This window comes from Drosophila hydei, unplaced genomic scaffold, assembly GCF_003285905.1.
Source record: "Drosophila hydei strain 15085-1641.00,03,60 unplaced genomic scaffold, DhydRS2 tig00000250-arrow-arrow-pilon, whole genome shotgun sequence".
In the NCBI taxonomy this organism is placed as follows: domain Eukaryota; kingdom Metazoa; phylum Arthropoda; class Insecta; order Diptera; family Drosophilidae; genus Drosophila; species Drosophila hydei.
The window spans coordinates 1,600,312-1,613,816 of record NW_022045696.1 but is presented as its reverse complement, the minus strand read 5'-3'; the positions used below and the strand labels follow the sequence as shown (position 1 = coordinate 1,613,816).

The following is a 13,505-nucleotide window of genomic DNA, read 5'->3' as shown; positions in this document are numbered from 1 at the left end:
TGACTTAACACAGAATATCCATAAAATTAACCAAACATGAAAATTGTTTTTGTATTTCTTTGGTTTTTGTATTTGTTTTTGTTTCTGTCTTTTGGTAACGAGCCGACAAACTTCTACTAAAAAATTCTCAAGGTTGTAGAAAAAACCCGCAATGAAGCAACCAAAAAAAAATAATTTTAAGTTGAGCTGAGATTGCCACAGAGAACGTTAGAGTTGGAGGTAAGAAGCAATGAAACCAGTTGAAAAGTACCGTATTTCAGAGACTAATGCGCCACTTAAAGGTATTAATGTAAAACACTAACTATGTTTACATCTGACTGATTTGCTTACCCGAAAATGAGTTTCTTCTTCAAATATGTCTGAAATTACTGGAAAATAGACCAATGTCTTGATAAAGTGCTCGGTGTTACCTGTGGCATGTTAGGGGATTGGATTTACTAAAATGGGCTACTGCAGTATCCATTCTTTGAATATACGCGTTAGGCACAGATAAGATACAGTTGATATTGTAAGATGCTCTAGGTGCTCTATGTATCTATAGGTTTGGCAGTGGTACAATAAAAGCGAACTGCATATAGTAGCTTATATAGATAACATTAGCTAAGTGTACCGTTGTGTTAAGCTTGAAGTGTAGGTACATTAATGTACATTAAGGTACATTATGATACATGAAGGTACATTAAGATACATGAAGGTACATTTGGGTACACTTAGGTACATCAAGGTACATTAAGGTACAATAAGAAATAACTGCATAAAGTAGCTTATAGATAACATTAGCTAAGTGTACAGCTGTGTTAAGTAGTTTGAAGTGTAGGTACAATAATGTACATTAAGGTACATTAAGATACATGAAGGTACATTTAATTACACTAAGGTACATCATTAAGGTACAACAAGGTACATTAAGGTACAACAAGGTATATTAAGGTACAACAAGGTACATTAAGGTACACTAAAGTACAACAAGGTACATTAAGATACAATAAGAAAGAACTGCATAAAGTAGCTTATATAGATCACATTAGATAAGTGTACAGCTGTGTTAAGTAGTGTGTAGTGTAGGTACATTAATGTAGATTAAGGTACATCAAGATACATGAAAATAAATTTAGGTACATTAAGGTACACTAAGGTACATCAAGGTACATTAAGGTACTATAAGAAATAGCTGCATAAAGTAGCTTATAGATAACATTAGCTAAGTGTACAGCTGTGTTAAGTAGTTTTAAGTGTAGGTACATTAATGTACATCAAGATACATGAAGATACATCAAGGTACATTAAGGTACGAATTGAACAGATTCACTAGGCTTAGCAAGCTTATGCTGAGGTAATATCGAACACGACTAGTTTGATTCAAATGGGCAAGTCTTAGTAAGCTGGTACTTAGCTGTTCGTAGGCTTTATGTTTATAGTCTTCAAAATCTCAACAAGTAGTTAAGCTACGCATAGTTAAAGTTTTAGAAATAGTCGCCGGCTAGGCACTGGACCCATTGCATACAAATTAAGCAAAGCTAGCAATATGTCTAGCTCCAGTGGGTTGCAAATCAAGGAGCTAAAGCAGCAGAGTAGTGCTAAGTGCTATAACGAGGAGGATGTTGTTGGCATTCCGGAGCAAATGGAACTGGCCCTGCACGCAACTCCAGGGGCATCGATGGCTGCCGTAGCTAATGAGTTGCCACTGAGTTGCTCGCAAGTGCCGATTGCACCTGCTGCCACAGTTGAGTCGCCAGTTGGCGTGGAGTATATTGAGCAGCTGCCGGACACAACCTGGGATCGTGTGATCAGAACCTTGGTGCGCTGTCTGATGTACTGCATCGACCGCATTGCCGCTGGCTTTGGACTGAGCCGCCAGCAGACGACCTGGTACAAGCACTGCTGGGATAACCCCACCCCCCATCCACGTGGCATTAGCTTCCTGGGTGCCAGTGATAAGTTCATAGCACCACTATCGCTAATGGACGAATTAGCTGAGGAGAACGAGACTTGATTGTACATCATTTTATTATTTCATTCGAACAAAAAAAAACTAAGCTTTCAGGAATTTCGACTAACTTAAAAATAGCATTTCATATTAGTTTATTTTATTTTATCCATTGGTTGGAATACTAAGCAAGAAGACTTGCATTTCCTGCTACTGCATATACCTTCTAAATTATCATTTACCGGGGGTACTTATTATTTGAAATAAAAGCATCTTTAGTTCAACTTTTCTCTACATCATCTCAAATATTTCACACAAAAAGTGATCTTGATCGTAGCAACACTTGACAGCTGGCTACGCCCATTTTGTGTGCTTCCTTCCTGTTGTTCCACTCTGCTAGAGCTTGAACCTAGTCTCTAGTGATACTTGAAGTTAATTGCGAACATATATCTAATTGATCTGAGGAATCAGTCAGCAGTTGACGTCACTTCCAGTTTGTTCAATACAAAAATAAATAATATCAAACAATTGCACACTTTAAAGTGCTTGGGAGCTGGGTACAAACAAAATTGCTACCAAAATACTTGAGCGTCCGAGTCAATTGAATGGAAATTGACTGACAATCGATGATTGTCTGAGTTAAGATCTGACTCAAACCATGCCATTGTCTACATGCTTAGCAATTATGTGTTGTGTGGTCAAATAACAAACAAACCAATATCAAAATATCAAACATGGCAGTTCAACGAATACGTACTACTCTTAAAAGATGGACAGATCGCTCCTCACATGTGGGGATTCCTAATCATTATTAGACCAATTCTTATGTCTTATAATAAAATTGAAATACCTTAATGGCAAGGGTATAGCAATGAGTTCAAATACAAATCGAAATGTTATTCAACCGAAAAGGTTAGGTTAGTGAACCGAAAGTGCTGCGTCACGGTTGTCATCGCACGGACAATCGATAAGCCGATTGTCCGATTTGCCATGGCGCGCTGCGATTTCCATACAGTTAATTGATTAATGAAGCAATCGAACAATTACTGAATATTAACAGACACATTAGACGAATAAAGTGGTACAAAACAAAGCTAATACGATGCAGACGAGTGTGCTCAACTAGAAGATACCCAAACCGAGTGTTTAGTTAGGATTTATGGTGTTAGGCTGCTGAAACTAAGTCTTCTAATCCATATTTATTGATACATTAATCTCTAGTTTCTCTAGATAATTATGATTTTTAATACTTTCATATTGTTATGTAGTTTTTATTGATATATAGAAGCAATATACCTTTCGTATATTCATTGCCTTTATCGACTTCTAATTTCCTGGCAGATATATAAAATTATTCATTTCCCGTGTGATAATCTAATTGCCAGCCCATTGCCCTATTTCCGGGCACACGCTAACACCTAGATCAACTGAAGTCAGGGTCATCGCTTAGAATTATAACGAGCCAGTTCCACAGACCCAGTTTCTATAATGATGCTGTCGATTATGCGTATACTTAGTGTAATCTGTAAGATGAGGCGATTATAACTACTTTGGTTCAGGGTCACAAACTCAAGAGGGGACCGGTTGAGCGTTATGTGTTCTACAGCAACCACTCCAAAATATTTCCGTCCAACATGGGCAATCATTAGTAAAAATTTCAATGTGACGTAATTTTCCAAACAACTTTAATAATTAATAAACGACCTCTCTCTCTCTCTCTCTTTTGCAGGTGAGCCTCAGTAACAGAGCTAAGAGCTAAGTTCGTGCATGGTAAAAACTTCTTAACCCTGAAATTCTTATGATTTTTTCAGCATATCTGTGTTTTTTTTTCATTTTGTTGAGCTAGAGATCAAGTTCAGTGGGTCGGGGTCAACTGGATGGGCTGCGTGAGTTGGGTCTTGTCTAACGGATTCGCATGCAAATGCTAATTGACAAACCGTATTGGAGTATAACAAGTTTATTAACCTCTAAGTGGAACATAACGACGACGAAAAAAGGAAGTTCATGCATTCAATATTAAAACAATAACAAGTCGCACTCGGAGCCGAGTCGCAGTCGCAGTCGCAGAGCTAGAGGCAGATGATATTACTTCCGTCAGCCATTGACCCAGTTGATGCTTCGCATTGGCTTCAGTTTTGCATTGCCAAATTTATTTTTATGCATATATCTATATATATATTTATATACAGTATAGTTTGCTTAGATCAGCTGAAGGGCGAATTGGTGACAAGTAGCGGACGCAGAAGCATCATCAGCTGCTCGAGTGCGTTTCCAATCAGGCACCGGTTGGACCTCTGTGCACACAACACTGCGTATACGTAACGATAGCAATTCCTTAGAAGAGCGATGCGAAAACGCCCAGTGTTTGCTTCGTATCACATGCGAAATTCGCTTCGCCAAACTGTTTATTTTTCGAGTTTGGATAGTTGGGTAAAGTTGGTCTGGAAGCTCTAAGTCTTTGCTTATTTAGCCATTTGCCCAATTTATTGACTTTCGCTTTTATGAACTTAAAGTGGCTTAAGGTTAGCTGCTCGAGATACCCTGTACTTAAGCTACAGTTTGTATACAAACACCCACCGAATTTGCAGCTGCTACAGTCTCGCTCTCTCAAGAGGACTGGCAACTGATCTCTAGAGTGACTCTTCTGTGGGCAGTGAAACCGCTGAGTGGGCCTCATAAAAGCAAACCAGTTAATAATGTTTGGCTGTTAGGTACTTGGAAGGTGTAGAAAATAAGAGAGGAGCAGCTGAAGCTCAAGCTACCCATTATACGCTAGCAGACGTGAGCACAGGGTATGAGTCAAAGACGACCTTCAACTGTGATTTTAACCGTCTGCAGAGCGTCGACCAGGTGTAAAATGTAGCTGTAAAATGGTCAACTTGCTTAGCTAAGCTTTATTAATTATTCAACTAAATTATCGTTTTATCGCAACGCGCGAAGCCAGTTCCTAGTCTCATTTTTAATAGTTGTCTTTAAAGCTTTTGTGCCACACAAATCGTGAATGTTCTCTTGTTACATTTTGGTAATTTTTGGACAGGGTCTCAGCTTTTAGCACCTCATGTGCGGCTATTTGAGACAAGCTTCCGCTTTTGTTTTCTAGCTGGAAAAATAATAAATGCAAATTTGCATTGAGTAGTCAATCGATTCGAATTGAGTGGAATCAACGCAGTTTCCGGTTTCTGATATTATGGACATGAAAATTGCTGCCGAAGGCCGCCAAACTTAAGCTCTTAAGATGATTTATGGCCAAATTACTGGGCGTTGTTCACGAGCTACTCGTTTGGTGGCCAAGTTCAAAGTTGAATTGATCACCCTTCGTCAATGCCACAAAAAGTTAGAGTATGGAATCGATGCCTCTGCCTGCCTGGCTCTCTGTCTGTCTGTCTATTTTTCCGTTGCTATTGTTCAGCTGTGCTGCTTACAGTCTTAGCGCCTTTGTTTTGGTAACACTGCAACAGCGAGTCATAAATTAAACTAATTTCGTTCAATTTGCATTCGCGTGTCGCCCGGTGCTTTGTCATTTAATGACTGCGCCCAACTGTTGTGCTACATAAATATTTTCTGCTAGATATGAGCGCTTGGCTCAACTATCGTTCATAACTTGACTGATAAATAGACCCAATGCCAAGACAATTAGTGCTGTAGCTCACTCAGTGACCCAGTTATTATATTACTTGTGGCTCGAGTACTAGACTACAGTGAGGACTGGCTTAAAGCACGTGAACTGGTCAGAGCACTTGTCGATGATGACTAAATTACTTATGTTTTAACATAATAAACATATTTGTTGATAATTATGTCGATATTATGACAGTAGCATTATCGATCAACTATCGATATGTCGTACTGTAGACAATATGGAGCTTGTTTCAGCTTGAGTATATATTCATTTTTTTTTGTATACGAGACGCAATCATCGTTTGCCTTTTGCTCTCATCTCTATGCACACGCCCCAATTATGTGTTGCCTGCTTTTAGGCAGTTGACATAAATTGTTGAAATGTCTCTTTCGGAAGTTGAAAATGCATAGAAAGGTAATATGGTTATATAACAAGTCAAGGGAATAGAGAATAGAGAATAAAGAATGGAGAATCTATTATATATATCTTTTCTCCATTCTCTTTTCTCTCTCTCTCTCTCTCTCTATATATATATATATATATATATATATATCTTCATTTCTATCTTCTCTAAAAGTAGTCGTTGCGACGCCGTTTCGAGCTGTCAAGCTAACCTCAAATATCTCGAGCTTGGTTCATTTGATATACAGTTTAGGAAAGTACAGAGTATAAGCTAGTTAGGCACTTAAATTGCTCATAATAAAGTGTATTTATTAAATAGAATTTCGCTTCAATGATGTATAAATAATATGTGCGTCTGCGCGAGTGTTGCTTACAACTAGTCAAAAAAAAGTCTAAAAATATTAAATTAATTAAATATTAAAAAAAAAGTGTAAAATTACTATTAAAATAGGTGCACAACAATTGTTTTGTTGTGCTCAACTAGAGTCTAGAAATTATATATGATACATAACTATGACTCGATTTCATGCATTATGCCATTGCAGTATGTTGCGATTGGATGGAAAACCGATTGTTGTTTGTTGCTGCTGTTGCCGTCGTTGCTGGGGTGTTATGTGATAGAGGCCAAAAAAGGCGTACACTTGTGTGTTGTTTGCTTTAACACTAGATTGAAACAATGGCAAACTTTTGTCTGAGATTCGACAGCAGCAAGCAGCAAACAACAAACCACAAACAACAAACAACAAACAGCAGAAAAAGCAAGACATTGTTTATAGGTCAGACTCTGTCCGTTTGTTCGTTTGTTTTGTTTGTTTGTAAAGCTAGTTGACCCCTGAGCGCGCCTGATCCCTGACCCACAGCTGACTCGGCTAGCTGCTTGTCCGGCTGTCAGCAGCTGTTGCTGCTAGCGTCACGTTGTTGCTGTCGCTGCTGCTGCTGTTGCTGATGCTGTAAATGCTGCTGCTAGCTGCTGACGCGCTGTCACTGTAGCCCTGGCTGTCCTGTCGCTTGACCTTATACTCGGGATTGTGGAGCCAATCCTCCTTGATGAGATCGGCGCCCTTTTCGGCTATCATAATGACGGGGGCATTCGTGTTGCCACTGCTGATTGTGGGCATAATGCTCGCGTCGATGACTCGCAGGCCGCGCACTCCGTAGACGCGCAGGCGCGGATCGACGACCGCCTCTGGGTCCCAGCTGGGGCCCATTTTGGCTGTGCCACAGGGATGATAGATGGTCATGGATATAGTGCGCACCTGGCACTCCAAGTAGGCATCCGATAGAAACTTGTGCTGTTTGCAGTTGGGCAAAGGCTTGCGCCAGAGTCGGCTGCCGAATTGCTTGAACACCTCCGCCTCAGCGACGCGCAGCGCTATCTTGGCACCCTCCACCAGGGTCTTGGCGTCCAGCGGGTCATTGAAGTAATTGGCATCGATGAGTGGATAGTGAAAGGGATTTGCAGACCGCAGACGGACTGTGCCCCTCGAGCGTGGCCGCAGCAGCAACGGCATTATGGTCCAACTGTCCTTGTTTGCAATGGGATGATAGACCTCTTGATATATGGACTCCTTCAGGCCCATTACCTTCTTGACTCGTGCCCCATTGTCGGAGTTAATGGAGGCGGGTGCCATGTGGAATTGTATGTCTGGCCAATCGATGCTGCGATTGGAGTAGGGAGTGTGCACAAAGGCCAAACCTTCGACGCCGCCCAGTGTGGTCATGGGTCCTCGTTCGCGCAGCACGTACTGAAAGGTAACAGCTGTTGGATTGAAGCGATCCTGCACAATGGCCACTGGCTTGTCCACGAGAAATGTGAGGCCGCCCATGCCCACATGATCTTGCATATTCTCGCCCACGGGCAGGTCTTGCAGCACACGTATGCCATGCTGCTGCAGATGCTTGCTCGGTCCCAGACCTGAGAGCATCATCAGCTGCGGCGTGTTGATGGCACCCGCTGAGAGTATGACCTCCCGGCGTGCCGCAATGCGATACACCTTGCCGTGCTTCACAAACTCAACGGCCTGGGCGCGCATGGTGCCCGGCTCGATAATGACGCGGGTCACATGGGAGTTCATGGACAAATGAAAGTTGGGACGTTGCCGTATGGGGCGAAGGAAAGCCTTCGCTGTGGAGCAGCGCGAGCCACGTCGTATGGTGCCCTGTGCAATCATAAAGCCCGCCTGCTGCGCCCCGTTAATGTCCCGATTGTCGTAGCCCAACTGTGTGCCCGCCTCTACGAAGGCAGCGACCAGTGGCGTATGCCAGGGCGATTCCTGCACAGTTAACAGCCCGCCACGACCATGATAGCCGCTCTTCGACAGATAGGGATTGCGATTGTCCTCGGATTTCTTAAAGTAGTGTAGCACCTGCTCATAGTCCCAGCCGGGATTGCCAAGTGCGGCCCAATGGTCGTAGTCGTGTCGATTGCCGCGCACATACAGCATATAGTTCAGCACGGAGGAGCCACCCAAGACGCGTCCACGTGGCCAGTTGCAGCGATTGTTCTGCATGCCCAGGCAAGCCTTTGTCGAGGGCTCCGTCTTGTATGCCCAGTCCAGTTTGCTGAGCTGCAAATAGGCGGCCAGCGAGGGCACATCCGATATCTCGTTTTCATCCGGCCCCGCCTCAATGAGCAGCACCTTCCATTTACGCACCTCGCTCAAGCGATTGGCCACCACCGCACCTGCCGAGCCGCTGCCCACGACTATGAAATCGTACTCGGGCCACAAATTGAGCTGGTCGAGTGGCCGTGATTCCGGATCCACTGCATCGTACCGATAGTAGGTGATTGCCGCCAAGAGCAATGGTATTAGCCACAGCCCAGTGGTAACTACACCGAATGTCGACTTAATGACAGTCGTGATGAAAAGCAGATTTAACACCATTTTCGATGTTCAGCGCTGACGTTTGTTGTTTGCTTAGGATTTACTTATTCTCTCTTTTTGGGTTGCGTGTCTATCTCTCACGCGCGCTCTCTCTCTCTCTCTAGGGTCTCTTTCTCTTGTACATGGCGTGGCGTCTGTCACCATCCGATGTGCTAGCTGTTGCTGGCGCTCTTAGTATTTCAGTCTCGCTAGCTGTAAGAAAACAAATGTTTTTTTTTTTATTTTTAATTGTTACAGAGATTTTAAGTGTTTTATATATTTGATTATTCAGCCAGACATCACAATGCAATCATAGAAAAGAAAACTGGCTAATATCGACGGGTTCTTCTTTTGAGATCTTATTTCTAAAAATCTTTGCTTGGCTGTCTATAAATACTGAAAACCCTAAAGCTGTCCTACCTATGTATATTATAGCTATAAGGCTGCCCTGAACATTGAACTCTAATGTCATCACGCTCTGGTATCGGCGCAACGTTGCTTCACCGAGCTTGCAGCTGGAGTTTATTTGTTAAATCTTTTAGCATTTCATCCAGGGGAGTCAGAGCATGCAGGCCCAATCAAAAGCTGTCGTACCGGTACGGCCGCCTTTACTGTTACATTCGAAATCATCCTCAATCTGTAGCCATTGTTGTGATATTCAGCTGGCTGACATTGCATTGATTGCATTCACAATTTTGTTGCAATGCAATCGCTGCCAGCGACTTCCCCTCAGCGGAAAGGGCCGCTGGCGTTGCCAGTGGCGGCGTGCGACCTTGACGGCTATTGCGGCCAATATCGTTAAAGTGTGGAAAATCGCAACCGCTTTTGGCAGCCACAACAAATGCGGCTTATAATGAATGTAAACCACGCAAAATGCCGTTCAAAACTGCAGCAACAACAGCAACAACAACAGCAGCATACAAAAGTATCTTTTGTTGCTGCTACTTCTGTTTGTCTTTCAAATCGTGGGGCCATTCGTTTTTATTACAATATCTACAAGCTCTGATGTAATAGCTACCAAAATGTTTGCTTTTGTTGGTTGTTGTTGCTGTTGTTGCTGTTGTTGCTGTCGTCGTTGCTGTTTTTGTTGCTTTCTGTTATAATTGGCGCGCGATTGGTAAATTTCTACAAATCTACATACGAAATATCTTTTTGTTGTCTATTTACTTATCGGACTAAACATAATTCATTTGCCTTGTCACTCGATCAGCCGTTAAGACTGAACAACAGTAACAGCAACAACCGCTGTTGTCACTTTGTTGTTGCTGTTGCTGCTGCTGTTGTAGTTGGTTGTTGGTAGTTGCTAGTTATTGGCTTGTTATCGCGCGGGTGTTGAAACGTGCAGCGTTGCGTCGCTTGTCCGCGCAGTTAACAGCTAAGCTTTTTTGTCGGCTAAGCCGGCTGGGCACAGTGGGTCCAAAACGCCATCAACAAGTAGAGTTGAAAGTCCCAGCAGCTGATTCATACATTATGCATACCACAAATCAAAGTTCACATATGAGAAACTACCTTTCAAGCAACGAGAGCAGCGCCTCATTGTTTGCCTAGAGATGGCATTTATTCACTTTACATAAGGGCATTCGCATTAAATCAATAAGCAAGCAGACTTAAATTATATTTGATGAAGAAGAAGAGCTCGCCTAACTTGCCACAAGCTGGGTTAAATGAAATGTCAATAGGAAATTTCTATTGGCTAAGCATTGCAGGAGAGAGTCAGCTTTAGTCGAAAATATTGAGGAAAACATATGCTAATATTATCGAATATATCCATATATTCCACATCAAAAAATGGATCTGAGAAACTATAGAAATCTATAAGAATACTTTAGTCCAAGCTGTAGAGCTAGAAATGCATATACAGAGCCAGCTTTTCGGTAATCTTTCATTTCTGGGCCAAATCGATAAGTATCGATTTTCGATAATCGACAAAGTTAATAACTTCTCAATACAAAAAAGACAGGGTATTCACCCAGTTACCGCTCACTCAGCTGGCGTCACATAACGCCCCTCTATGTCAGTATACCACTGTGCCGCCAAAACTTTAGTGCCGCTTGACTGCACCCAAGTGAAAGGCCAAAGGCTGCGCCAAGCAGTTACCTGAAGGCAGCTCCCGCATCAGCTTCAGCTCTACTACTCTATTACTCCCAGCTTCAACTGCAAATGTTTCAGCGCTGTCTGAACCCATCCAAAACAGGTGGCTCTACGGCTTGGATTTGCGACTGAAGTTGTAATTGAAACTGAAACTGAAACTGAAACCCGGGACCAAAGCGCACGCATTTCAGATAATTTCCAGCTTTTGATGTTGTTGTGCGAAAAAAAAAACCAAAACTAAATGAAATGTTTGTAAAAATGTCGAAAAAAGCGGCCCGAAATTGGGTCAGCAACAAACAAGTTTATTGAGTTGCAGAGAGAGAGTGAGAGGGGCTAACGCGGGGGACGCGGGAGCAGTGCCTGTGGTGCCAGGTAGGCCAGGTAAACCAGTTGGGCATCTTGACTAAAAGCGACTGCTATTGTTAGCTCTTGCCAAATGAGCTGTGTGTGTGTGCGAGTGTGTGTGTGTGAATTGTGTGTGAGACAAATAGGTGCAACATTTCCTGGGCCTACACTAGTGAAGGCCAAGCAAATGTGCCGCAAATGTCAAGTTTGGCACGCCCACGCACGTATCTGACGAATTGTATCTGACGGATGCGTAAACAGTTGACAGGCAGCCAAAACAAAGTGAGCGCAATTAAAATGATTTTGTGCGCTAATTTGGCGTGAGCCACACAAAAAAGCAGCAAACCTAGCTCCACAAGAGGCCAAAGTCAATGCCCAGCAACAACAACGGAAACAGCAGCAACAGCAACAGCCACAAGAGTTTGGCTCTAGGTTGTTAGGTTGTCGTCAGCTCTCGGGGTCGCCAATGTCAGTCACCTTGACAGACGTCAAACTCACAAGCTGCCAACAATCAGTTCGGGCAGCGCGTGCCACTTGGGTCAATGTGCCAATGGGAACAGCAGCAGCAGCAGCAGCAACTTTATTCAGTTGCTGCAGCAATTGTTGCCTTTAATAATTAAATTAACAGTTGAATGCGTAGCGGCAAATTTGTTGTTTAGCTGTTATTTATTTAGCTGCAACAACACCCAGGCAAATTGCAATGCTTAATTGTTGCTGCTGCTGCTGCAACTTTGGCTGGTGGGTGCGTGTTGACACTTCATTAGTCAATCATCAGCAACATTCACGCGTTTGTGTCCTAAGTCTTTTGTGTTGGGCAGCCAAGCGAAAAGTTCAAGCTAAGTTGTATTAGCCTCGCCGGTGAGATATGATTCGCAGCGTTGCCAGATGTTGCACAGAACATATATAACAGCTGGCTTAGTGTTACTTAAGCGTTTAAGCTCTGCTTTGGTAGCAGCCTACAGGCCTTCACATGCGCCTCAATACGTAATTGACTTGGGAATTTATGTATATCTTATCTTGCCAGCTGTTTGGCATTCGAATAAACTGCTTATGCCAACGTTAACAATCACTTTAAAAGCTGTGTTTACTGTCTGCTCATGTTAAAGCAGCTTCAAAACAAGCGAACATACAAATTCGTGTAGTCACTATATTGTGATCAATATACAGCGTGTTGAAGTTAACAGACGCTTTAACATAAACTTCAAACTTTAATTCGTTCCAACTTCTTCGTCTGCTGCAAGTTGCTAGCTTCATAGTAGCATGAAGTATTTATCTTAGAGCCACTTCGTCGCCGAAATGAATTGATTTCTTGGCCAGAAGATGCCAAAATGTATTAACAATGTTAACGAACAGTTGAGCACATTTACTTCAGGTTCTATGCATAAATATCAATTATTATTGAATATTTATGGTTTTGGCCTATAATTCTCAAGCGGTTTCTGCGCAGGCTTGACTCGCTTGCCCACAGGGCGATGGAGGGGATTTCAGCTTTGCTTGCAGAATTGTTGTTTGCCCATGCTTGAAAAAAGAGTCACAGTTTGTAGTTGCCGTTGTTGTTGTTATTGTTGTTGCTGTTGCCATTGTTGTTGGTGTTATAGCCTACTTATCTACGAAAGTGCTGCGTCAATGTTTTTCTTGCTTTTCCTTTTACCCATGTATCCCATATATCTTTTCAAATGTATCCCGCAGTTGTTGGTTTTTTTTTGTGGGCGATTGCAAAATGTTGCCGCTTGCAATCGCAGTTGCCGCTGCTCGTGCTTTTGCTGCTGCTGCGAAGTTGTTGTTGTTGTAGTCGCACTTGAGTGCCTTTTGCATTTGCCCAAAACACAAAGCATGTGGGCTTTTATTGTTGCTTTCGTGAAGGGTACTGCCTGCTTAAGTCAATAGGTCCGGCAGCTGCACCTGCACCTGCACCTGCACCTGCACCTGTCCCTGCCAAGGTTTCACTTTAGCTGCATGCATTTCCTTTCACACACACACATAGAGATCAAGATACACACATGTATTTTCTTATCGATAGAAATCGTTGCTTACTTGAAGTTCTACGCGCACGAAGCATACAACTCGTTTGAGTTATGGGTGGGCGGGCAGCTCAGGCGGATCCTGCGCGCATCGAAGCAAACAAAAAAAAAAGAGGAGCTTGTTGATTTATGTATATCGTATATCATTTATCGTTAATCGCTCTTTGTGTATGGAGCTTTGCGACCGTGCGGCTGTGTTGCACGCTTTCAACTGAACGCAAAGTTAAACGCGAAAT

At 42.7% G+C, this 13,505-nt stretch overlaps 2 protein-coding genes across 4 annotated transcripts in view; one reads left to right on the top strand and one right to left on the bottom strand.

Moving 5' to 3' along the window:
* Nucleotides 1–13,505, top strand: part of LOC111591884 (flotillin-2) — a 103,523-nt gene that overhangs the window by 21,656 nt on the left and 68,362 nt on the right. The window lies entirely within an intron of this gene.
* LOC111591902 (glucose dehydrogenase [FAD, quinone]) lies at nucleotides 2,846–13,347 on the bottom strand. Its single transcript, XM_030223690.1, has 3 exons — nucleotides 13,283–13,347; nucleotides 6,934–9,025; nucleotides 2,846–2,925 (listed from the first exon to the last, which is right to left on the bottom strand). Exons 2-3 carry the CDS (start codon nucleotides 8,831–8,833, stop codon nucleotides 2,846–2,848), a joined length of 1,980 nt encoding a protein of 659 aa, XP_030079550.1. The 5' UTR covers nucleotides 8,834–9,025; nucleotides 13,283–13,347.

Coding starts and splice junctions, on each gene's coding strand:
- LOC111591902 (XM_030223690.1), bottom strand. CDS start 8,833: ATGGTGTTAAATCTGCTTTTCATCACGACTGTCATTAAGTCGACATTC. Junction 2,926..6,933: donor ACAGGACAGCCAGGGCTACA/GTGACAGCGCGT, acceptor TGGAAATCGCAG/CGCGCCATGGCAAATCGGAC.